The 24,737-nt window shown below is 41.2% G+C and overlaps 1 protein-coding gene across 1 annotated transcript in view; it reads left to right on the forward strand.

Annotated features, from left to right (window-relative positions):
• Window positions 1–24,737, forward strand: part of cdh8 (cadherin 8) — an 84,994-nt gene that overhangs the window by 31,975 nt on the left and 28,282 nt on the right. Inside the window, exon 2 of the mRNA XM_084541463.1 lies at window positions 1,454–1,748. Within this exon, the coding sequence (XP_084397589.1) occupies window positions 1,454–1,748 (295 nt within the window). The remainder of the gene's footprint in view (window positions 1–1,453; window positions 1,749–24,737) is intronic.

Consider the following 24,737-nt stretch of genomic DNA (forward strand, 5'->3'; position numbering starts at 1 on the left):
GGATAAAAAAAATACAGTGACAGACCATCATTAATTTGAGCTCATTTAAAGAGTTTCTCAGCATGCAGGATGTTGCAAGGCATTTGTGTTAATGAGCTACATCATTCATGTGAAATGATGGCACAATTAGGAAAACAAAAGTGCAAGGTGTGACAATTTAAGTGAACATGCTTTGTCAGTGTCTGCAAACAACACCTCGGAGACAGAATATGCATAAAAGTCGGCTTATAAAAACAATGCGGGGGGTTTAGAGGTCGGGATTTTCACAGACAGATTTCTATCTTGCTACTCTGCACCCTAGCCACGCTCCCACAGGAGTCCCCATTGAAACACTGTAGCAGGAAATGAAATTAAAGCTGCTGAATACAGATGTTTTGATGCATGCCTGTGCGCTCGGTTGTGTGTGCGCATCTGTGTTTTTGAGATGCATGTATGTTTACAATAATAGAAACGAAAAGGCGAGGGCTGCCAGCCGTGCCCCAGCTAAAACTGAGCATTGTTGGATTTGTAAATGTTGTCTCTCTCCTCCTCTGAAAGTCACTCACATCGGGGATCAAGGGGCTTATATGAAAGGTGACTTACAGTAAAGGAAGTGCTCTGTCTGTTTACGTGAATAATCCAAGCTCTTTTTTTCTGTTGTGTTAAAACCTCAGTGCTTTTCTTTTTTCCCTGACCTCTTTCTTTCCACACCGCTGTATCTCCCGCCCTTCCAATTTACCATTTTATAACTTGAAACAGCAAAGGATTTTGCCTGCTCTTCTGCCCACAGATGTTTGAAAAGCCTCATGTAGCATTGTCAGACTCATTAGTTATTTTCAGCCCGTGCGGCGAGTGGGATCCTAGCACGTAATGCAGCTTTAGAGAACTAATGAAACTGTAATTACAAAAATAATGAGGAACATGCGGTATAGTCCAGTAACTTTGGGGTTAGTCGTTTGTGAGCATGAATCATCATGAGCAGAGTTTCCACTTAAATTTCTCATGGAGTTTGTATTGTTGCCGTGGTAAAGAATGCACATTCCTAGCACAACTGGCTTCTTCGTTTGGGGATTTTCATAATGCAGGGTGCGATATACCCCACAGTGTGTGTTTGTATGATGTATTTGTGATGTAAACGAGGAACTATGTAGGCTAATGTCCATTTCCTGTGCTACTTATACCGTTATTGTCCCCTGCGGGCCTCATTTAGCGAAGTGTAAGCCATGTTGAGCCAGGTTTAGTACCTGTGCTACGCAAGTTTCCGCCAAATGCAGCAGCAGAAACAACACATTATACTAACACTGTGTACTTACCTGCATTTACATAGTGAGAACTTTCAGAATCTGCTGAGCATATCAACTTGCATTCATTAAGGGGGTTATCCCCCCTGTGTGTTTACACCATAGGATTTAACTGAGGACTAAACTGCACATTTTAACTTTATCTAATATTTTCTCTCTCCTTTTGATTGCAGCTACACACAGACTTGGATGTGGGCAACAAGAACATCAAGTATGTCCTAGCTGGTGAGGGGGCAGGCACCATCTTTGCCATCAACGAGTTAACAGGTGACATCCATGCTATGAAGAGGCTGGACCGTGAGGAGAAGGCAGAGTACACACTTACAGCCCAGGTCGTAAATGCCGATACAGATGAGCCTTTGGAGCCACCGTCTGAGTTCATCATCAAAGTTCAGGACATAAACGACAACCCACCGCAGTTCATTGAAGGCCCTTATCATGCCTCTGTTCCAGAAATGTCTGCTGTTGGTAAGTTGCAACAGACAGACCTCATTTCTCCTCTCTACCTCGCACAGCAGCCTAATCAGTGTGTGTGTGATTTCCGAGATGGCTGATCTCTAATGGGCTATTGCATAAAAATAATGAGTGAATAAGTACAGGAGGCAATGAGTGTGCCTATTTACATGCTTGCCTGCTATGAGTATTTTGGAAAATGAAAATGCAAGAATGATAAATCAAATCAAATTACCAGGACTTCACCCATAGCTCAGTGCTGCAGCTCAACAACTGGCATCAGTGTCAACACACACTTAGGGACGGCCCCTCTACAAACAGCACACTCCCAAACAGCTAACAATATGCAGAACACGAGCCAAACAATGTTGTTATACTACCCACCGCACCAGCAGGGAATGCTATACTAAAATTTCAGTTAGACACACAATCTGAATGCTGCAAAAGCTGGAAAAGTACCATTGACATGTTTCAGACATGCTACAGAAACAATACTATATGTAGGTCCAGCACATCAGCCAGGCATGAAAGAACGCTCTTCACGTTCTCCACTTTGTCTAGGTAAATGCCCATATGACGTGAACTATTTTGACATATGCAATTTTTAAGGCATTCAGCATGAATGTGTGCAGCTACTTATATGATATGCATTGTTAATAATTTCTCTAAATTTATTGAAAATTTAAAGGCTCAGAATGCAATATATGACGGATGACAAAATCTAAACCACCAAATGCAATTCACCTTATTTTGTATCAGGCATTGTTTTTCTTCCTTACAGATCTTTACAGATCACACTGTAAGTCTATACATGGAGGGTTTTTATTGTGTTTTGTTATAATCATTGGTAAAGCAGAAGAGGCGCATGAAGCCATGTACACTCACAAACTGCCACTTAGCGTGACAACACTGACTGATGCTAATTGCCACAACCTACCATTCTTCAAGCCTCCACAAACTGGTACACAAACCACTGCAGAATACTTTGCACTGTATGCTAATATATTCATATATTCTTGTTTGCATTCCACAAATGCATATCAATGACCACTGTGTGATGATAATGTATAGCTTGTGTAGGACTGGTAGAAGCGTGTAAGTGGGTCGTTACTCTGTGTTTTTTCTTCTTTAGGGAAGCCTCACCACTGACCCCAGAGCAACAGGAGTCTTGTAAAAAAAAATGTTTCCATCAGTAGCAGGAAGGAGATCAGATTGTGCCTTTATGCCATTTTGACATTGAAAAAGTTCAGTGAGGGTGCTGGGGTCTGTTGTTGGGCGGTATGCGCTTGTTATTGTGTTTGTTCATTGAACTTCCTCTTGTTACCTGTCATGAAGCTGACATAACATGCTACGGCAGATGGTGTTAGGTATGTAATGGAATCTGTTTGGTAAATCCCATCTGTACAATGCAGAGGCAATGGTGATTTAACTTCAGCTTCTCATGATGATTGTAGCTGATTCCTATTAGCTGCTGCTGATGCAGCGGCGGAAGCAAAAAGGAACAAAATACAATCCACCCTCACAAAAGTACCTGTGTAAACACAGAATAACAGTGAACTCGTCTTGTCTGATCTCTGTTGCTTGATCCCAGCTGCTCACAGCGTTGGATCTCAGTTGAAATGTACTGTAGCTCTCCAAGGGTTTTCTCAGTGCAGTGCAGGGACAACCACAGTGATGGGGTAGTGAGCAAAGTGGTAGTTGACAGCACTCTGTGATTTGCCAGTGGGAATAATGCAGAATAAATGAAAATCGGCATCTCTTTGTTGATTGTTGTTCCCTTTTGTCACTACTGATTAATTAAACATTCACGAAAGCTCTGTTGTTTGCTTGAAAGGGTTTTCTTCCAGCAACTAGTTTTCCTCTTGTGAAGTTTTCATGTGCTGTGGCATTATGGGAAGAATTAGACACCCTGGACAAACAAGCAGAAGTCATTCATCTCTCTTGCCTCATATTCATAAATCACTACTTACTCTACTGCAGTGTTTCATCTTCACCATTCTGAAATGAAAATTTGTGTGGGACGCTGTAGATTACTAGAAGTCTGTTGAGCGGTGGATAACTAATAAAGTCCACAGGATAGGGAACAGAAAATAAATGAATCTTGGTGAAGTATGCTGCATATGAGCAAATCTCAGCAGCGACAAGAAACTGGGAAGCATTAAAATGTAATTATGGCACGTGCTGAAAAGATGCAACAGTACGTATCATATAAGGTTCTGACAGTGCTGAGTCCGTTGATGTATTTATGCTTAGCGTGAATCCACCTGTGTCGAATAATCAAAAATCTAATCCCGACCAGAACAGCCTGCTTCTTGTGACGATGTTATCCACTTACAGAGCTTGTCAGTTCCACTCTAGACTTCATCAATGTCTTAGCAGCTCCTGTCTTATCAAGACTGTATCCACGCGGTATCAGTGAGACCAGGCACAAATATCAACACCCACCACCTTTTATCTATCAAGGACTACGGCTAGATAGAAACTGAATGTCACCATCCCCTGTAGGAAGTGGTGCCCACAGCCGGATGAGATATGTGACATGGGCCACGGAGGTCGCCATGTTTCCTGTGTGTGGAGGAGCATAGAGGTTAATGGGAAATGAAGGAGAAAGACCTTTTGTTCTTCCTTTAAAAGGGCCAGTCGTATAAGACGTGTGGCTTTCTGTGACTTTTCCCTGACTTTCAATTCCCTGAATGGCGGGAAAATGGCAGCGACTACCATTTTAATTGTTTAGTGAATCGTCTCTCTAAGTACAGTGCCAACAATGGGAGGAAGTAGAGAGCAAAGGGGCTGCAGGAAAAATGGTCAGTCTGAATATAGTTTATTATCAGTTATCAGTAGCCACTGTGTTAAGTGCATTACTTATGAATAGGGGTCTTTCTGGTGCCGCTGTCAGAAGTGAAAATGTGAAAAAAAAATCTCCAAAATATATACTTTTTATATGGCAAATTGTCAAATGCAGAACAAGTTAACATTAAAAGGTTTATTTCAAACTTGCATATTCCCCATTAATTTGGCAATTGTAGCTCTTTAGGTCATGCTAACTTCACTTACTTCAATGGAGAGACTCAGGGAAAGAAAGAATCACACAAAACACTGCATATAAACACTCCCTGTAGGATTCCAAAAATGTGTTGAGTCATTGTAAAAGTTTGTATTTGAATTACGACTGACGGTAACAGCACACTGAACTTAGTTATCTGGAACAGTTGATTTACTAACTGCATCCAGGAGCTTCATTTAGGGCAACTTCTTGCTGGTGGACATCCCTTCCCACATTTTTTTTCCCCCTCAGTTGGGAACTGATTATGCTCCAGCAAAGATCTGCTTGACCAATCATATAGTTTGGGCGGGCTTTATGTGAGGATCGACAGAAGAGTAGCAGCAGGATAGTTACAGTAAACACGTCATCTGGAGTGAATTTGTTTGCAACAAAATGACTCAGATTAGTTCTATAAAATTGCATTCAGAGGTATTTTTTTCTTTGTATCAGTTGAAACACAGCCCATAGTAAAATCCAGATGGTGTGTTAACCAACTCAAATTGATTCTGTCTACACCAGGTTAGGTGGACATAACACCACACACATTCATCTGATTGAGACACCCTGATAACAAATCAGCTTTTAGTTTGCGATGTTCAGTTCCAGAGCAGCGAGCACAGGAAAACAGTCAGTTTCCTGAAGTCCTGTTGTGGTTTTGCCTCTGCCTCCTTGAATAAATTTGTTCGCTAAATACGACCAACCATCCTCCTCATAATAATGCATTTAGCTGCTGAGTTTCCAGAAAGCCAGCCCGAACATGTAAACCAACATGCAGTCTGATTAGCTCAGCTGGAAAGTTGTTCCAGTAGGAAGTCCCTAATGCAGTTAGTAAAATGGCCATTTCAAATAGCTATTGCTTTATACTACACTGTACCTTAGAAACTGCTATTGCTTTGTTGCTTGGTTCTGTTGTGTAAAACTTGCTGTGTTCCTGTATAATTGCTTACTTGTTTTGTTTGTTTGTTTTATCATTTATCATTAAGGGAATTCTTTTAATAATGTGTTCTTAATGCAGTATGTTTCCTTGTGTTTGAGCTTGTATTCGCGATTATTTCTTCATTACACTTACTTTTTTTACTTACTCTGTTGTACTTTAAAATCATTAATTAGTTTAACTTTAATTACAGAGTATATTTTGTATATGAAGTCGATATTGTTGTATGTTTTTTACAAATCCAATTCAACAATAATATTCATATGCCTCAAATAAATAAAAAAAAATAATATCAATTCACATATTAATATTTGATATCCTACACTTCTCCACGTCTTTCCTGTGGTCTTATTTACATAAGTATATTCATTAGGTAATTATGTTTCACTGACACTTACAGCCACAGTTAAACATGAGTTTTTTGTGTATTTACGAAGCTTGGCCGTGATTAGAATTTCAGTTCTTTTGCACAGATCTCACAGGATTAGTAGAACCTGTTTTCCTGTTAATGGGGTCTTCGACTTTAAGGCCAGTACAAGCTGACAAATTCCCCCCGTTTGTCTGTCGACCATATGCTGGAATTATGAGGCTCTGCCACCCGTCTGCAGCTAACAAGGGGCATGTGATGTAGTTGGAAGCTACAAAGTCTGCTTGAAGTGACGCCTCAGGTAATTAGGAGAAGGTCGCTAGACCCTCCTCCCCATGCCAAGGTGGGGGGGTGTGAATGACAATAATTGCTACACCGTGAAACAAACTTGCTGAAAGTTGTTTGGATGGAACTCATGAAAGAGATGCCCCAGGAGTGGAGGGCTGCGAGTGTGCTTCATTATCAAGGCGATTAATAAACAGGCGCGTAGACAGATGGCCCGTCTCCTCTTTGCATGGGCCGTGCTCCCTGAAACCCCAGCAAAATGAATACCTGTATGGAAGCACAGTCTTGCCAAATGTGTCAAGATCTGCTAAATTGGAGCATAGACATAAAATTGAAGTGACATTAATAGATTACCTGGAGTTGATTTGCATTTTCAGAGTTATTATGGGTCCGGGTAACAGGACTAACAGGCACAGCCGTCTATGTACTGCCTTAATGATGTTTCTGATTACACTCTCATCACCACCGGCAGCTGGGAAAATAAGTAAAGGCTTGTCATCACAGATTTAGACGATAAATGAGCAGACTTGATCAAGGGGAGATGTATGGAAATGAGCACGATGCAGATCTTTATCAGAGCCGATCGTGTCATGCTTCCAACATACAGCAAAAAAGCTCAGCGTGATCACAGATGATTTATAAGTGATACCTAATCCTTTGTGAAGGAAAACATTGTTAAATGGAGTTGCATTTGTCACCAAAGCTTGTATCTCTCTGTCTGCCATTTCTATCTATCTATCTATCTATCTATCTATCTATCTATCTATCTACGGTGCATGACTGATTCTTGTCTCGCATAACAATCAGTCTTTTGGATCAATAGATACAGTAGAACGCTGAGATATTTTCAGACTATTTCATGCTCCACTTGGGCCAGATGTTCTATAAAAATCCCCTTCCTTGGTACACAAAAAAAAAAAAAGAAATGTTGTTCTGTGCTGATCTTGCAGTAAATGTTGAACATATCTTGGAAAGTCTGACTCTGAATGCATTAAAAACAGCTTAACTTGAATAAACCCTAGCAGTATTTCAGGGTCACAGCAACCCACATAAGTAAAAGAAGCACATTTATAGTGCATCTTTTATCTGGCATTTCTCTGCTGAGCTTTGAGCTGAGAGCTAAGAGAGAGGGTGTCTGGTGCTTGTGTCTCGCTCTTCTCTGATCCTAGACTCTGGTCTGCAGCTTGGCAGATGGGCTGAGTGGCAGGGGGCCCCTGGCCCTTTAACATGTTGGGCAGCTGGGCCAGAGCTGGGCCAGTGCTGGGTCGGGGCACATCTGACGACAGGCTCCTGGGCTGGGCGGGATGCAGCAGACCAGGGCTGCGATGATGGTGGTGGGTGGCTCACAGGCTGAGCTAGGGTGATAGGGTCAGAGCAGTGAACCTGGCCAAGGCTTTGACTCTCTCCAGTCTGTCTAACTGCCAGGAAGTGTGCATGCCAGCCTGCCCTTTTTTGTGGCCGTGCTAAATGGGGATAGGACAGGCCTCCAAGGCAGAAAGGATTTAACTGACATGCTGGAGTTTCTCTGTAAATAACCTGCTACTCCTATCTATCTCACCTCATTTGGCAAAGGCATCTGTACTGTTGCATCTGTGTGTGTGTGTGCCCAGTTCTGTGTATGTGGGTGTATTTGTAGGCTTGTTTTCACCTTTGTTTGTATCTGTGGTACTTGTCACCTGACAATTACCACTATTTGGTGTGCGTTTATATCCTTCTCTTCTGCTCTTGCTTGTGTCTACATCCAGCTAATTGCTAATTCAGCATGCCTTTGTGTTACACTTATGCAGTTACACTTATAGCCTATATAAGAAAAAAGGGCATTCAGATATTCCCCCAGCTAACACATATAGTGTTCCGGAGAGGGAAATAAATGCAGTAGCAGCTGCTCAATATCACATACAAATGTGTATTACTAATTCATCAAATGTTATTTATTATCCAATGTACCTCTGAATTATGCATGTAACATCATCAGTCATTGGTCCAGATACAGTAATATGAGCCCTTTAGAGCCTCCTGGGTGATTTATTTATTTATTTATTTTTCTAGAAAATGCAGCCGGGCATGCATGCATATACTGTGAATGCGTGTGTATCTTGCCACATGCACACCTCACAGGCAAAGGTGCATATAAGTGCTCTAAGACACGTACCTTTTCTGTGTTAGCATAAAGCCACAATGCGGATGTAAACATGCAGTTGTTCAGGTGTAATTTGTCCCTTCTCCCCTGTGTAGCCCGCAGAGACGCACTCTCTTTATAACTCACTCTCTCTCTCTCTCTCTCTCCCATGCACACACCTTTTGGTTGTTTTCTGTACTTCTCCTTTTCTTTTTTCCTTGCCACCTCTCTCATTTGCTAAGCTAATGCTCTCTCTCACTCTTCCCTTGAGGGAGAACAAAAAGTAGCAGGCTTCTAGGTAATGAAGCCCTTCAATGTGATCTGCATAAGATTGCCTCCCTTGCTGGCCTGGCTGCCTTGCCCCAATGAATAGCAAAAGACTCTCAATGAGACTAAGGACAAAAAGCCGCCTTCTTCTTAGCCACAGTACCGTTTCTCAAACAAAGTCACCTTTTTTTTTTTGCCTTTTTCTTTGCCATGCCCATGAAGTAGAAAGAGAAGAAAAAATGAGAAGGCATAAATAACAAACAGATTTAATGAAAGACAAGGTAAATGAGAGCAAGAGAACATGTGTGATTCATGTGTGAGCACGTGCACAAGGTCTCAGGCACCGTTTTTTGTAACGATAAGCAGAAGGATACGAATAACTGAGGCTGTCACAAATGCCATCCACTGTGAGTGGATGTGGTTCAGGGTGAACAGTAGCATGATGGGTTGTGCGGAAATCAAAGGCTATAAATGAAATTTGTTTGGCTAAGTGCATTTTATATATATATATATATATATGTTATACTGTCACACACTGCTGATAATTGCATCAAGGTCAGGTCAAAGGTCAATCAGTTTGAAAGTGAAAACAAGGACACAGCATCCTCACTTTAGCACTACTGCAGGGAAGGAGAGAGGCCGATTCAATTCAGGATGTCATGTAAAGATACTGTAAAACCCTCTAATGGCCACTGGTAGGCAAATGGTCCAACTGTGAATACATACATTATTGTAATTAAAGATAAAATGGAAGAGTGTCCTGCTTTTCATACACCAATCAGCCACAACATTAAAACCACTGACAGGAGAAGTAAATTGTGACAATACAACTTAGAAAACATCAAAAACAGCACAAGGTGTTGACCTGGCCTCCAAATTCCTTAGAGCCCAAACTGATCAAGTTTCTGTGGGATGATCCACAGAGGCCTCTCCCCTCAACCCATAAGACGCAAAGGCCCCTCTAACAACTTTCTGTTGCCAGACACCACAGGACACCTTGGAAGGCCAATGTCCATTCTGCTGACTGATCTGTGTATTTCACTCGTTTTTGTCCAAACAACAGTCCAAAATTAAAAAAATTACGTCTTTGTTTATATTGCTGGTCAGTTATTGGCCACATAACTAATTTATCAGAGGGTAGGGGTGTAACAAATTACCGATATGAATCGGAAATCGGTTTTGATTTAAAAGATGTGAGTGCATCGATACACAAGCCCCTGGACCGATCTAAATGTACCACGAACCGGTCGATGGCCCGATTACAAAGTTATGAATCGGGTTATTACCGTAATTTCCAGACTATAAGGCGCACCTGAATATAAGCCGCACCAGCTAAATTTTGGAGAAAACTACAGATTGTTCCATATAAGCCGCACCCGACTATAAGCCGCACCCAAGCCGCTGGTGTTTTAATGTTTAATTACCGTAAGGTTTCTTCTACCACGGAGGGGATCGTCGGGACAGAAATGACTGTTTGGAAACGCAAAGCGTCCCATTTATTTACATTTGACAAACACAATAAATCTTTCAATCAGTCGATCGATCAAACTTTCACATCTTTGACATTACAAACAGCATTCGTGCAGTGCACAAATAATACAACGGTGCGCTCCTAGCGCACTTCCTGCAGTCAATATACCGTAGTAGTGCAGTATAACAAAAAACAAAGCTTACAACGCTTGACGAGGCAATGACGTTAAATGGCTAAATTTAATTCGTTTTTAAAAGTGCTTGCCTGTAACACGGCAGCAAAAGTGCAGTAACCCGGCTGCTCAACTAAATAACAGCATCTTTTTCTAAAACAGCCAACACAGCAGTAAAGGTGCAGTAACACGGCCGTTTACTGTATCAAAATAACCAGCCTACTATACCAGAAAAGTCAGCCAGATCGATCGCCTTTAACTTAAAAGCAGCTCTCGTACTGCATTTGTTTTGCTCTCGTTACCTGCGCGAGCTGTCTGTCTCGCTCCTGCGCTTCCATGATAGTGCGCCCCTGGTGACCGTTAGCTGTAAGAATCCATAATAAACCGCAGGGTCCAAAGCAAGTGACAAAAGTAGCGGCTTATAGTCCGGAATTTACGGTATATCAGCAATACAGTTGGAAGCCCCGCTTGCTTATTCTCTTTCTCTCTCTCTTTCCCGCAAAAATCTCGAGAGACTCTATTAAACTTATCACTATGAAGGTAAACAATATCACATTTTTAGGATTGATTTAGGAACATTCATAATGTAAAATGTCTACTTTAAACAAGGAACTATATCGGATTACTCTCTAGGCAATTGAATCAGGTCAACTGGACTTGGTTTTGGTCTGTGTCTGCGGGCTAGTCAGACTTGCCTGCTAGTCTCTCGAACTGATGAAGCCACTTGGATAAGGAGCGAAACGTCTTCACAGACAAAAACCAAGTCCAGTTGACCTGATTCAATTGCCTAGAGATGCCTTTGACCTGGACAAATGAGAATTTGCACAGACTCATCGGATTACATCATATTGCACTGAATCGTACCGAATCGTACCGAATCGGATCGGATCGGATCGGATCAAATCCTACCGAATCGAATCGAATCGGTTGTTTTTAAAATGTATCCTTCCTGAATCGTTTCGTACCCCATGTATCTAGATACGTATCGAATCGTCTTATATTGGAGAGATGCACACCCCTATCAGAGGGAATAACAGCTAATTAGTCAATAATGGAAATCATTTTGATTTGCAGCAGTTGTTTTGTATAGGTTTGATTTTGAATTGACCTGCTTTTAATCAACCATTGTAGCAGTACTAGAAAGCACAATCAAGGACAAATTCATACTGTGGAGAAAACATAATTCACATTGTAAATGATATCTACAGACATCTAGTGTGGCACTGGCATAAGGTTCGAGAGAGTTAAAGAGAGAGATTTAATTAATGAAAATCAGTAGAGTGGATGGAGAGATATCCTAATCCTAGTTTGAAAGAAAAAAATAATATCCCGCAGTACTACACTCCTCATTATGAACTCACTAGAATCTTGGGTTAAACCAAATATTTCTCGCTTGAAAAAAACACGTTGCGCATTATAAACATTTCAGGTTTAATTTTAATTTTATGCCATCAAAATTCATTGGAGTGACATCATGAATTAACACTCTAAGAAGAGAAAGAAAAAGATGAAAGTTTGTCTTGCTGTTCGTTCTGGAGGTGCAACAGATAAATGACTGACTAACATCTAAAGCATTTGTCTTTTAACCTTATCTAAAAATTCTCAAATGCAATTGTACCACAATCGCAGCCACACAAATTGTACATCCATTTGATTCATAGTAGAACTAGGTGGTCACTTAACTGAACATGCTGTGGTGTGCGATCTTTGAAAAATGGTGCTGGAGTTTTTATGATGGATGTCCATTAAGATGAGTTAACGGACTGATTCAGCTAGGCATGGGTATAGTCAACAGTAGAAATCATGTGTCATAACTGTTGAAATTGCAATCACATCTGAGGTCAGTTAAGATTGCGGCATTCATTAGGCTTGGTCATGGACTGTAGAAAAAATATAGACCACTCGTCTCCACTTCCTGTCATTGGTGATACAAGTAGCCTTCGGATATTGTCAATCATCATGTCACATCCTGTTGTTTTTGTGTCAAATAACTATTTAAAACTAAACTTCTCAGACAAAAGGATACTTGAACATGCATCAGCATTATATTAAATACCTAAAACGACAGAAACCATCTTTGATAAAAATGTATTTGACGTTTACTCTAGTGCTTTGGTTTAACCCAAGTCCCGTCTGCTAACATGGAGGAGGTGGTTTGGCTTCACTTTAGTGGAGCTGTCATGTCATCCATTTTTCCACAGTCGATGGGCCTGGTACATACAGCTTCACACTAGAGATGGATGTAGCTCGACTACTCAGTCATATACTCATTCGGTTATTATCAACATCTCAGCTGCTTGGAAAGCTCCTAGCTCAGTTTATAATTAAGTTTACATCAGTGGTAAATACAGACGGTCTTGTTGAGAGAAGCATCTGGCAGGACTTTGAAGGTGAACTTGTTGTTCAAAAGGCCTGCTTCTTTATCTATCTTCTTCTTCTTCATTTGGGATGTTTGGCAGTTTTGACATTACAGTGCATGTCACTGCCCTCTGCAGGGTATAATTATTTATCACGACTGCACTTCAGATTCTATTTGCTTTCCACAGTATTACTGTGCACATTTACTGCTGACACACATATTGCTGCTGCACCAAGCTCTTCCTGATTTCCCAAACTATGGTTTGGGCTGAGGTCGTAATAATAGAACGTGCATCTGTCAATAGGATATTGAAAACATTTTTAAAGTGTTTAAAAAAATGTGTTAAAATGTTAACATGTTAAGATTTTAGTTCATCCTAGTTTAACCACAACTCTGTCATACGGTAGCTTTACTTATTAAATTGAGGGGCGGATTATTTCCTGTATATCTGTATAATACCAATTCAATTCAATTCAGTCCAATTCAGTTTTATATAGTGTCAATAACAATGCAAATTATCTCAAGACGCTTTACAACATCCGGTCTGAAACCCAGCCTGAAAACCCCAGAGCAAGCCTGAAGGCGACGGTGGCAAGGAAAAACTCCCTTTTAACAGGAAGAAACCTTGAGCAGAACCCAGCTCATATGGAGGGACCCATCTGCCTAAGGTCAGCCAGGTAGAAACAGAAAAGAGAGAAGAGAACAGCAGGAGAAACGAGATAAACATACACCTGTCATAGATACACATATCTGACTAAAGTGTACATGTAGAATCTGATGATGATACAAATACAACATACAGCTGATGATGTTACATGACAGTTATAAGAAAATATAAGAGGAATCATAGGCAGGTTGGAGAATTGTTCATTCAGGTTCATACCAGTTTGTTAGTGAAATCTTCAATCTTGCTTTTGAACAGTTCAGTTTCAGAGCTAAGGTAACTTTTCTGTGTGGGTCTGAGTGCTTATGTGTGTGTGTGTGTGTGTTCTTATCAACTGTGCTACATATCAGCCAGAAGTGACAAGGGACTGTTGAAGTCATGCTGGTGAGTGGGAGGTCCCTCTCTGCATCATCGCTGTAGCAGGCAAACTGAGCAGGGCTCAAGTTCGCACCTCCGACTTGGCAAATGCTTACTCATATCTACTAGGATGCCAGGAAGCTTTCCCACATGCATCCTTCAGTACACCGCCGCCAAGGCTCACCTATTAATTATTCAAGAAGAAAGTTGTGGATATTTAATGATGTGTTGTAGGGCCCCTTTTTTGGTGCACTTTTTCTGCTCTGCATTCATCTCTCTTTGCTCCTTTGCGTCTGTTACCTGCTGTATCTTGTAGTGTCTGCATCATTCCCTCTCATCTTTGCTTTTTCACAGAAAGTGAGAACTTTTGCTCTCTTGCTTTGCAGCGCGAACCATGTGCATGTGGGTGAGAGAGAGAGAGAGAGGTTGAGTTGGAGGTTGTGCATCCATGTCATGCTTCAGGTGATTCTGCAGTGTTGAGCTGCAAGAACGGTATCCCCATACCCTCATACCCACATCCAGCCACGTCTACATTATTAATTGTCTGAGGTACCAACCATAGCTCTTCGGACCCTGCAGGCACCCAGCACTGAGTACCTAAACTTAAAAGCAGCAATTGCCTGCCAATGAAAGCCATGATAACACTCTTTAAAGTTGCATTTTGCTTCCGCCAAAGACCACATACTTAATTTTGGAGGAGAACAAAATAAAGATAAAATGGCATAAAGAGAGACAAAGAGGAGCTTAGTTAGTATCTTTATTAGCTGTTTATGCATGTGTGTGTGCGGGCATGTGCATGTGCATGTGTGTGCATGTGCATGTGCGCACATGTGCATGTTTGTGTGAGTACATCTCAAAGTGACTACAGCCAAGATTCATGTAGCATACCATAGCTGGCAGGGGAGAGGGATTGGTCAGTGTAACATAAATGGGGGTGGAACACATTCATCAAGGTGGCAGAGATTTGAGACTGGAGAGCCCCATCCAATCACCGGCAGAGAATAAAGGGGAGAGGCATAAAAGTCTGTACAGCAAGGTCATTTGAAAAAGAAGCTGATAAGACGAAAGGATCAAATCTCCAGTGCGGGCGAGGCCCTTCTCTTGATGTCTGTCCCCATTAACTAAAACCCTTGCCTGGCTCGTACAGTCGCTGCCACGCCTCAGCTGTCTGATACAATGAAGGGAAACCACAAAGAAAAAAGAAGGTGACTTGTCTGCCATGTTTTTACTGCTTTTTTTTGTAATCAAAATTTATGGCCACAAGACCTTTTTTTTCCCCCTTTTCTTGTTCAGGAATGCCTTTAAATGTTGTACTTTGAAGCCAACCAATTTCAAATTCCAATCTTGTTGTGTGTTTTACCTTCTTGTCTTGCTGTCATGCAGGCGACTGATTTGTGGCATCACACATCCTTTTTGTTCTCTGGCTGTGTGTGTATTGGAGCATTGGCAGCTGCATTGCTCTCAGCGCTGCAGTATGGATTTAGTCAGTTTGTGGTTTTACCACAGTCACAGTCTGGTGTACACACGCAGAGACACACGCACACATACAAACAAACACACACAGTCAATCCTACAGCAGGTTTGCTATGTCACACTGGGGGCTGCTGTGTAATTGGGTGAATCTGCTCTCCAGCACGCTACAAAGATAGCCCTTTAAAATTTCACTTCACTTCTGGGAGTGTAAACAAACCTTGGGATTACTAGGGGTGTAAATCCACATTCTACCATTTCCGTCGCTCTCTTCCTGTTTTCTTTTTTTTCTTTCTGTCTATTGGCTACCTCTTTTAGAGAGTTTATGGATGTGTTAGGTATGTGCTCAGTATCTGGAGTGTGTTTGTGCATCTGTCTGTCTTCCTGTGATTCGTGGCTGTCATCTTGTTAACAAGTGCATGAATTTGTGTCTGTCTCCATTATGGATTTGCGTGCATGTGTGTGTCGGCGTGCGTTGGTAGGTTCACGCTCTAGGCATGTATTTTAGCATGTCTGTCATGCGGACACTTTATGTGGCAGCATGCAGCTTTCTGTCTGTGTGTTCTCTGTGATGGATTGCTTGTCAGACAGCAGCATAGCACCGCTCTCACCGACTGACGGAGACATTAAGTCACCAGTCACGTAGACGTAGTACGTTTCAACATTCCTCCGGGAAAAGTCTTTAACCCTTCTCCCTCCAGGATGGCTGTCAGGTGACGCATGTATTACTTAGAGTGTGCTTGTAGTATAGAACCCGCACTATGGCTGGATTCTCTTGAGTTCAATGTCTCAATGCAGTTGTGTGGCATGTTGAGGACCTCTGCTACATGTTACCTTTAGATGGGCCAATTGCTGGAGTTATGGGCCACAGACTGTGTGCTGCGAATTTCACTGAGAGGCTTGAGCTTTTTCTTTATTTCACCTCTGTTGGCTGCAAGAATAGAAAATATGTAATCGACTGAGAACATCTCCTTGTAGTGCAGGAGCCTGGGGGAGTCAATGCTGAGGGAGGGATTGCAATGCTTGCCTCTAACTCTGTCCTTTGTTTTTATTGCACCACTGCTGCTGGTATCACCAGAATATGAAAATAACATACTCTGAAAGAATGTGAATGTTCTTGCTGGCACCTAAAACAAATCGACTTTTTCCGGTGCACATATCTAAATTCAGTTCATACATCGGTAAGGAATTGTGGAGTGTTACTGTTCCGTTCTAAGTTTAATCCTTTTCTTATGACTTATTTTAAATTTTGGCCAAAATTATGTTGTGTACTTTACCATGTTTCCTAGTTGTACGGTTATTGTGTCTTTTCATTAATCAGTAATACCCTAATATGGGTTTTCCCTGTTTCACCACTATCTGACTAACAGTGTCCCGGTAACAGGAGCAAACTATCCACCAACAGCCGTCAGAATAAAATATTGATCTATTCAACATAACTGATTATTATTACCGATCCATATCTAATTCAAACCAACAAAAAATAAATAAATATCTCTCAGAAAATAACCAATAACCGTTAGGTCTTCATAATGCTCAGTGAGAAGCTGAGTAGAAAATGCGCTTTTAACATTGCCATTTACACCAGAATTAAACATTAGCCGACAACTCACTGCGGTGAAAATATCTCTTATTCCCTCCAGTTGAATTGGTGAGGCTTTTTCCTGCCTGCACACTGTGGTCTATTCTTTTTTTTTTGTCTGGGTTTCAAGGGAAGATTGCTGAATTATCTGCCATTCTTTCTCTCCCCAACTGATGTGGCCTGATGGGTGGCAGAGAGATTTGATCATGATGACGTTTGCTGCTAACTCACTGTGAGGAGCCTGAACTTGATAGATCAGCACGGAAACTACACAGATTGTGGTTAAACAAAGAATCCTCGAATAGGATGTGTAAGTTGACACTGCCCTGTATATACTGCTTAGATGTACTGTATGTATGTCATTCCATAGTGGTTTTCCTTTCATAGATCTTAAAATAGATTAAGTCCAACTTTTATTTTTATTTTCAGTGATTACAACATATTTATTTGTTAAATCAACTTATATTGACTTTAATTGTGTGTTCCTGTAAATTCTTGCCATGACCATAATCCTATCCTGTCGCCTAATACCTCTGTACAGTAGAATATATAAACACACACTGGGAGTTGTCTACTGTTGGCCAAAACACTGTTCAGTTGGAACAGTATTGGGCTACATGCCTCGTTAAGTGCATTTTGGCAACAGCGTATACATAAGTAATTCGTTTCTGGTAGTAAGTAATAACTTTGATCTCTGGTTTCCACTCTCGGTAGCTAATGCTGATGTCGTGCAATAAAAATATTAACCACAAGTTCATTTCCCACCGCAGTTTTGCATAATGCTGAAGCTTGTTTTTTTTTTTTTCTTCTTCTTCTTTTTTTTTTTTTTATTGAGGAAGCATAATTCACATTAAACACTCTTGGCCCTGTGGCAGAGTTCTCAAATTAAGCAACATTTTGTTCATTTACCCATGATAAAGTTGTTCATTAGACAATATACTTTGCCTTATTCTTTGTTATTACCTTGCCATTGTAAATGCCTTGGGAGCAATTAAACATGTGAAGTGCCCAATTTTCCGTCCTCAACTTCCAGTCCTGAACTCTATCTGCATGTTGCACACATTTCCCATGAACTAATTAAAGTGAATCAATGACACAACCCTTTAAAATGGCGGCATATGTCACGGCCATCAGTAAGGAACAAAGGACCCTCTTAATTATTTTGTTCCTGCAGTTCCTGTAAATGGCTTGTCAAGGCAGCAGACTCAGTAGCTGACTCCTCGAAAAGGGGGTGTCATGTACACACATAGACATATACTGTAACACACGCATAGACAAGCACACAAATGCATACACACAAGTGCTGTCCCCAGTTTCTCTGTCTTATGAAAGACTAGCAATTGTACTACAACAATGACAATGTAAGTACTTAAGTGTGACGGACCCCTTACTCTTCAAAAGTGCAGCATCCCTTATCCATCATTGGCTCTGGGGAACAATTTCTTGGATGCTGACAACCATATCTTATCTTCAAGGTATTTTTTTCCTACTTAAGCTATCCTCTGGCCCATGTTGTATTTGCTTGAGTCTAATTTTTGAAACGGGTGTTACAATCTGATCCAAACACATTCACAGGGTGTTCGTCATTTATTTTCCCTGTTGGGATGGTAAATGGTAAATGGTCTTGTTTTTATATAGCGCTTTTCTACATGTTGGTACTCAAAGCGCTTTACAGTCACAGACACATCTACAGTCAGACACATGTGTGTGCTTACACAAGCACACACATATTCACACACCAGTGCCACGCACTGGGAGCAATGGGGGGGCACAGTGTCTTGCTCAAGTGTCATCGGCATGTGGCACATTCTGGGTCGAACCACTAACCCTCTGGTTCGTGGACAACCCGCTCTACCTACTGAGCCACAGCCACCATGAGATGCATTCTGCAGCCCTGCTGAAACACGCAGTTTAGCATTAGTATGCATTAGTCTTATTATGAAGACTGATGTGCTGAGGGGGGTGTCTTTTTTTCCTGCCTTGCAATTATTTGCTCTGAGTTCCTGCAATCTGAAACACATACACTATCCTGATATAAATATAAAACATCATGGTAGAGGCGATCCAATACTTTTTGTCACAGCTTTGGCTGTAGATGAGCGTTTGTTGGAAACGGTGACAAATGAAGGGATGGGAGCTTTGAGGCCACATTGGCAAATCACAAAAAGTTTACACATGCCAGTTGTTCATGAGTATGCTTATTTGCTTAAGTGTTTCCCTTAATGCCCCTCTGCATTGTTGCCATAAATGCCCGTCTGCAGCCGAGGAATCTAAAACTGGCTTTGACTACTGTAGGAAAATCAACTGGCAGTGTTTCAAGTATGTCATCGTTCCCTTTGAGAGAAGAGATGGACGGGGATGGATGGATGAAAGGATGCCTCAACACGCTTGTTTTCTCCTCCTCGTTACAACCGTTTTCTGTGTTATCAAGAGCTTTGGCCTGCCACACTACAGCACAGCGCTACACTTTGTGCTCAACAATGCTCTGCCTCGCAGAGCTAATCGCCTCTTAATTCTTGCGTTATTCCCCATCCGTGCACATTCATTTCAATCACATAGGTGGTACTGTCCAAAAATAGTGCTGGCGGCACTGCCTGGAGAGATGGGCTGTCAGTCTCCCCGTCTGATCATGAGCTATTATCCTCTCTGCCCACAGACAGGAGAGAGAGCTACACCAGTGTCTATGTGATCATGATCAATACATAATCACTTTCCTGTCACTGCAATGGCGCCGTCAGGGGACAGTCCAGGCCCACAGACCAGCCATTTTAGAAAAAAGGGGTCTGGCACAGCCTGACCTAGAAAGGCGGGGTGGTAGGAGGTGGGGGGATGGACAGTCATTGCGATGGATTTGGATTAGAATCCTAGTTTGGCTTTACAATTAGAAAATTAACCATAACCATTTATTACAAGACTTTGTCTAATTTACCAGATTTGACATTTCTGAGCACTACATTTTAATATATTTACTTATCATTCCACATTTAAGAAATCTGTTGATGTTATTAAACTATTACTGACAGCCAGTGGACTACAATATAAAAAAATTAAATAACAATATATGTTTTTCTCTAATACCATGTCAAATTTGCCTTAGTGCATGAAACAACTGAATGTAACATAATTAGTTTAACAGCTTCTTTAAACGCTATTACATGTTAAAGTGTGTAAGGAAAAGAAATCATAGAACCAAGATGGAACAGTAATGCTGCAACATTGACGTTTACATCTTTGTCACACATATGATGCATTAATATGTGCTTTTAGCTATTTATAAATTCTAAAATATAATGTGTCACCTAATTCTGTGTTACACATTTTAGCCAACTTCTCAGTTAATTATTATATATTGCAAATTTTATTCTGAATCCATGGGCAGTAGACAAATTATGTGATATAGAAACATACGAGACAGATCAAAATTGACCCGAAGGACAATAGGAAGGTTAAACAAAAACTGTACAGGTAAATTACAACGGCTAATAACTTCATCTTCTGTAAGGCGAGAGGCGGGGTACACCCTGGACAGGTCTCCAGTCTATCGCAGGGCTAACACAGAGAGACAGACAACCACTCACACTCATATGCACGCAGACACAGGGAGAACATGCAAACTCCACACAGAAAGGCCCAGTCGGCCCATGGATTCGAACCCGGGACCTTCTCGCTGTGAGGCATCAATGCTAACCACCTCGTCACTGTGCCGCCCACAACTGCTTACATCCACTGTAAAATGGCATCCACTATATCGGAAAGTGCGCAAACATGTCAAAACCCATTCACTCAAGTTAACTTTAAATAGAACCTGTGAAAGCCTGTGGTTTGCCATAGGATGTTGTGCACACAATATGACTGACGTTCAAGTGGAACACTCAGCTGTGAACATCACTTACGGGCAACTGTTGTTTTTTTTCAAGCCACTGAGAACAGTTTAGCAAGGTAATGAGCTGGCAACTTAATATAGGAAATGCATGGCCATAAAGCATGACTGAGGCCATTGGGAATGTCAACATTGTGACTACTATATTTGTCACAATGTGACTAAATCACATACATAAATACATAACTCGTGTACCACATTTCACACAGTTCACAGAAAAACTTCCATAATGTTGTGAAAATTACGTGAGTGCGCTATTCATATGGACTTATCTCACTGACTATGGTAAACAGAACCATCTTTGAAGTCACTAAATGTTCACCTTCTAATACCTAGATTTTTGGTGCTGGGTGTGCAGTGTCTGTGCTCTTTTGAGCCACAGTGATAACAGCAAAACCACAATAAAGTTATTGACTTTAAAAAAACGTTTAGAAAGTGAAATACTAATAAGATCAGTGCAAAATCTACTTTGGAAGAAATAGTTACACACAGCCAAGGTACAGTAGTTGCTCCATTTTAACTGCCACTAACTGCTAATGTTTTGTTTGCACCCAATAGCCCGCATCTGACAAGTTAAACTCATGTATTATATTTTTTTTAGAAAAGAATTGATTACAGTTGGTATTACAGCCGTGTTGGTGTAGTTTGTCATTCTCATTTTATTTTTAGCTGCTCACACCCGCTGTTGACTAATAGCTGTAAACTTCCAAAAAGTCTACCAGAGTAAGGAGTGTGTTAACAAAACACCACACATTTTTTCTCCTCAAATAAATCTTTCTAATATCAATATCTGCTTTGTATACACCTTACAGCAGCAACACATAATCCAAAATTCTGTGCTGTTATGCACACAGCTGCCCTTCTGCCCTCTCCTCTATTTATTCCTGTCTTTCTTCCTCTCTCGCTCGACCCCTGCAGTGTAAAGCCAGTCAGACATAAACAGTATTGTTTTACCCGGGTAGGGCTCACAGCAGGGCACTGTTAGCCCAACACCTCATACAGCCCACAGCTCTCCCCATGCCTCAGTGATATCCCTTCTCTATGGCTCAGTGCCTGCATACATATGAATGCCCCCTGTCTTCTACCTTTCACGCTTCTGAGCTGGTCCAAGCTCGGAAGAGCTAAGATGTTACACAGCTGCCATGCTTGTAGGATGGAGGGCTATGGAAGAGAACTGTAGCATTCCAGTACTCATAAATGAACTGTAATGGCACATTCTTTGGAGTGATTATAGGTATGATGGCACTTGAGCTTTGAGTGCTTCCCTGCGGTACGGTTTGCTGAGTTTACTAAGCCTGCTGAGGGTGAATTCTGGGCAATGTGGTAAAGAAGCTGCCCATGTTCTTGTCAGACCAATTGGAAACTAGAACTGCACTGCATATAAACATTTTAATAAAGACGTCCCACTAGTTTGGTGCAATGCTGTGTTTTGCACTTGACAAAGTTTCAGACTGTGGTGTTAATTTGTCAAGCATTCTGCTGTTGCATTTCACAGTTTAGCTGTGGATACCATTAGCTGGGGTAAATGAACATAAAATATATTCTTTCTCATTCTGGACAGTAATCGTACTTATGTATTTTCTGTACGTCAACTGAAAGCTGGAAGTTTAATAGTGTAGATACTGCTGACAAGTGAAAATCCCCATTTGTAGATAAAACTGTTGACAAGTCTAGAGTTTAATTTTCAAATTAATTTCCTTTTCCTGCCACCCTGCCACCCTGCCACCCTGCAGTGTAGTGTCTGTGTCCTGTGATGTCTCAAAGCTACATCTTTATGACTTTCCAGTTTGATTACCCTTGCAGAACTTCTAAAGAAATAAGCAGACTATACAGATGAAGCTGCGGGATAATGTGTTACAGAAATAAGCTGCAATGTCCTTCCACAGCCATTGTGTGTCACACTGAGCTGCATCCCCCAATTTATCCCCTCTCCGGTTCAAGAAAGATACCTATTGATTTCCCATCACTGAGCCAGTGTACAGAGTAAATAGGAAGTGTGTGCCCTATTATTTCTGTCGGTTGATAAAGCATTAGGCTAGACCCCCATGTCTTTATTCTGAGATCCTGTACAGTAGCCACTGCATGCCCTTCAACCAAAAACACTACATCTGTAGATGTGATGGACAGTGTTCATATGCAGTAACAACATTCTTTGAAAAGGATGTGTTTCTAATTCAGTGGTGTGGTATTAAATCCCGTGAACAGCATGACACAATTAATGCGATTACACTTAATGTGGGAAAACAACTGTAAAGGCATGTTGTATGTTCATGCATTCTTAATGTGTGTCATCCTACGACCACTGGCCAAACCAAGGGATATTTGCTTTCTCTGAAGTAGGATATAAGCAGTCCTCATTGTCTGGGCATCTGCTAGACAGCGGGAGAAAAGTGAGACACTAATCCATTTAGACAGGAAATAGCATGATTGCACCTTCTTCCACATATGAAACACTTTTGACTGAGAATCGTGTGTAACACTTAAAAAAGATTGCCAAAGCAGGAAAATACGCAGGACATCAGCTGTATGCCAGTAAATGTGTTCAATTTTTCAGTGTAGGCTTTTTACATACCTAAATCCTCACCAAACGGCTTTTGTTTTTTAGCAACAATTCAGCTGTTTCATCCCTTGAAGTTTATACTGTAGGTGCTGTGCTGCTATTATTGTAATCGCAACAATGCTACAGGCTTCAAATAAAAGCCAGAGACAATATCCCTCCTACAATTGTGTTTCTGTGCCCATTGCCTGGCCTACAGCTGCATCCATATCTGCAGTGTCCCTGAAATTTCTATGCATCATCAAGGGGAAGGACGAGCTAATCTGCACCGATTTGAAACAGGACCAAAACACTGGCTTTCCTAATCCCTCTTTTTTTTCTTTCTATTTTTTATCAGGGGTGGTGAGGAGCATTTTACCCCTGTGGGAGGGAAAGAAAGAGGGAGCTATTTCATGCTTCACTGGTCCCAGTGTTTTTATGAAGATTTTTTTCTACCCCTACTTTACCACTTCAATCCATAGTGTAACTGAATTTATAAAGCCTGTTTGCAATAGTCAGACACCTTTTGGAAGTACGAAGGTACTTTTCATACTTATGGATATGAATATGGCTGCCTTCTCCCTGTGCAGTAGTAATAATTTAACTTTAAGGCAGATAAGGCACTGTATCTCAAAAAAGGAAGGTGCAATTTCCTTAACTGTCTTTCATTTTATTCATTTGACAATTGGCAAACACCTATGGCACACAGGATATAATTTGCTCCCTGGAAATACTGGATGTGCACACCAATATGGATTAACACACACATCTGTGGGTCATAAGTCATATAATTATGTTTCCTAGTTTGCATGTTCTCCCTGTGTCTGCGTGGGTTCTCTCTGGATACTCTGGCTTCCTCCCGCTGTCCAGAGACATGCTCGTTAGGTCTCTGTGTTAGCCCTGTGATAGACTGGTGACCTGTCTAGGGTGTACCCCACGTCTTGCCCGATGACAGCTGGGATAGGCTCCATCCTCCCTATCACAGCACAAGCAGTTACAGAAGATGAATGAATGAACATTTTGTCAGCCAAGTTATTTGGTATTTTATTCATTCATCTAACATATTTGGAAGTGTCCACGTGATGGCAGGTGTACAGGCAGAGCTGTGAATAGCAGGCACGGTGGACCTCATTATGAAAGGTTGTGCTGTATGTTGTTTAGGTTTAAAGTATGGTGTGATTGTACAACAGCTGTTCTGTTGAGTAAAATGAATAATGCAATAATAGACAGTGCCAGTATATAATGGAATGTGATAAAAGGAAGATCTCAACCCCCATTCATTTCATGGAGATTGACAATAATTTATCTGAGTGACTGTTCAGTGGATTTAATAAGACAAAATACCAAGTCTATCAGCAGCCAACATGAAGTTATACTGTGGTGTTTTTTGGGGTTTTTTTTACGCTCATGCCTGTGCAGCAAGCAGGAAAAAAAAAAAAAAAGAGCTCATTGATCTGTGCTATGATCTAAACACTGCAAAAGGCAGGGGTGTAACAAG

The sequence above is a fragment of the Chelon labrosus genome, assembly GCF_963514085.1.
Source record: "Chelon labrosus genome assembly, chromosome: 3".
Classification (NCBI taxonomy): Eukaryota; Metazoa; Chordata; class Actinopteri; order Mugiliformes; family Mugilidae; genus Chelon; species Chelon labrosus.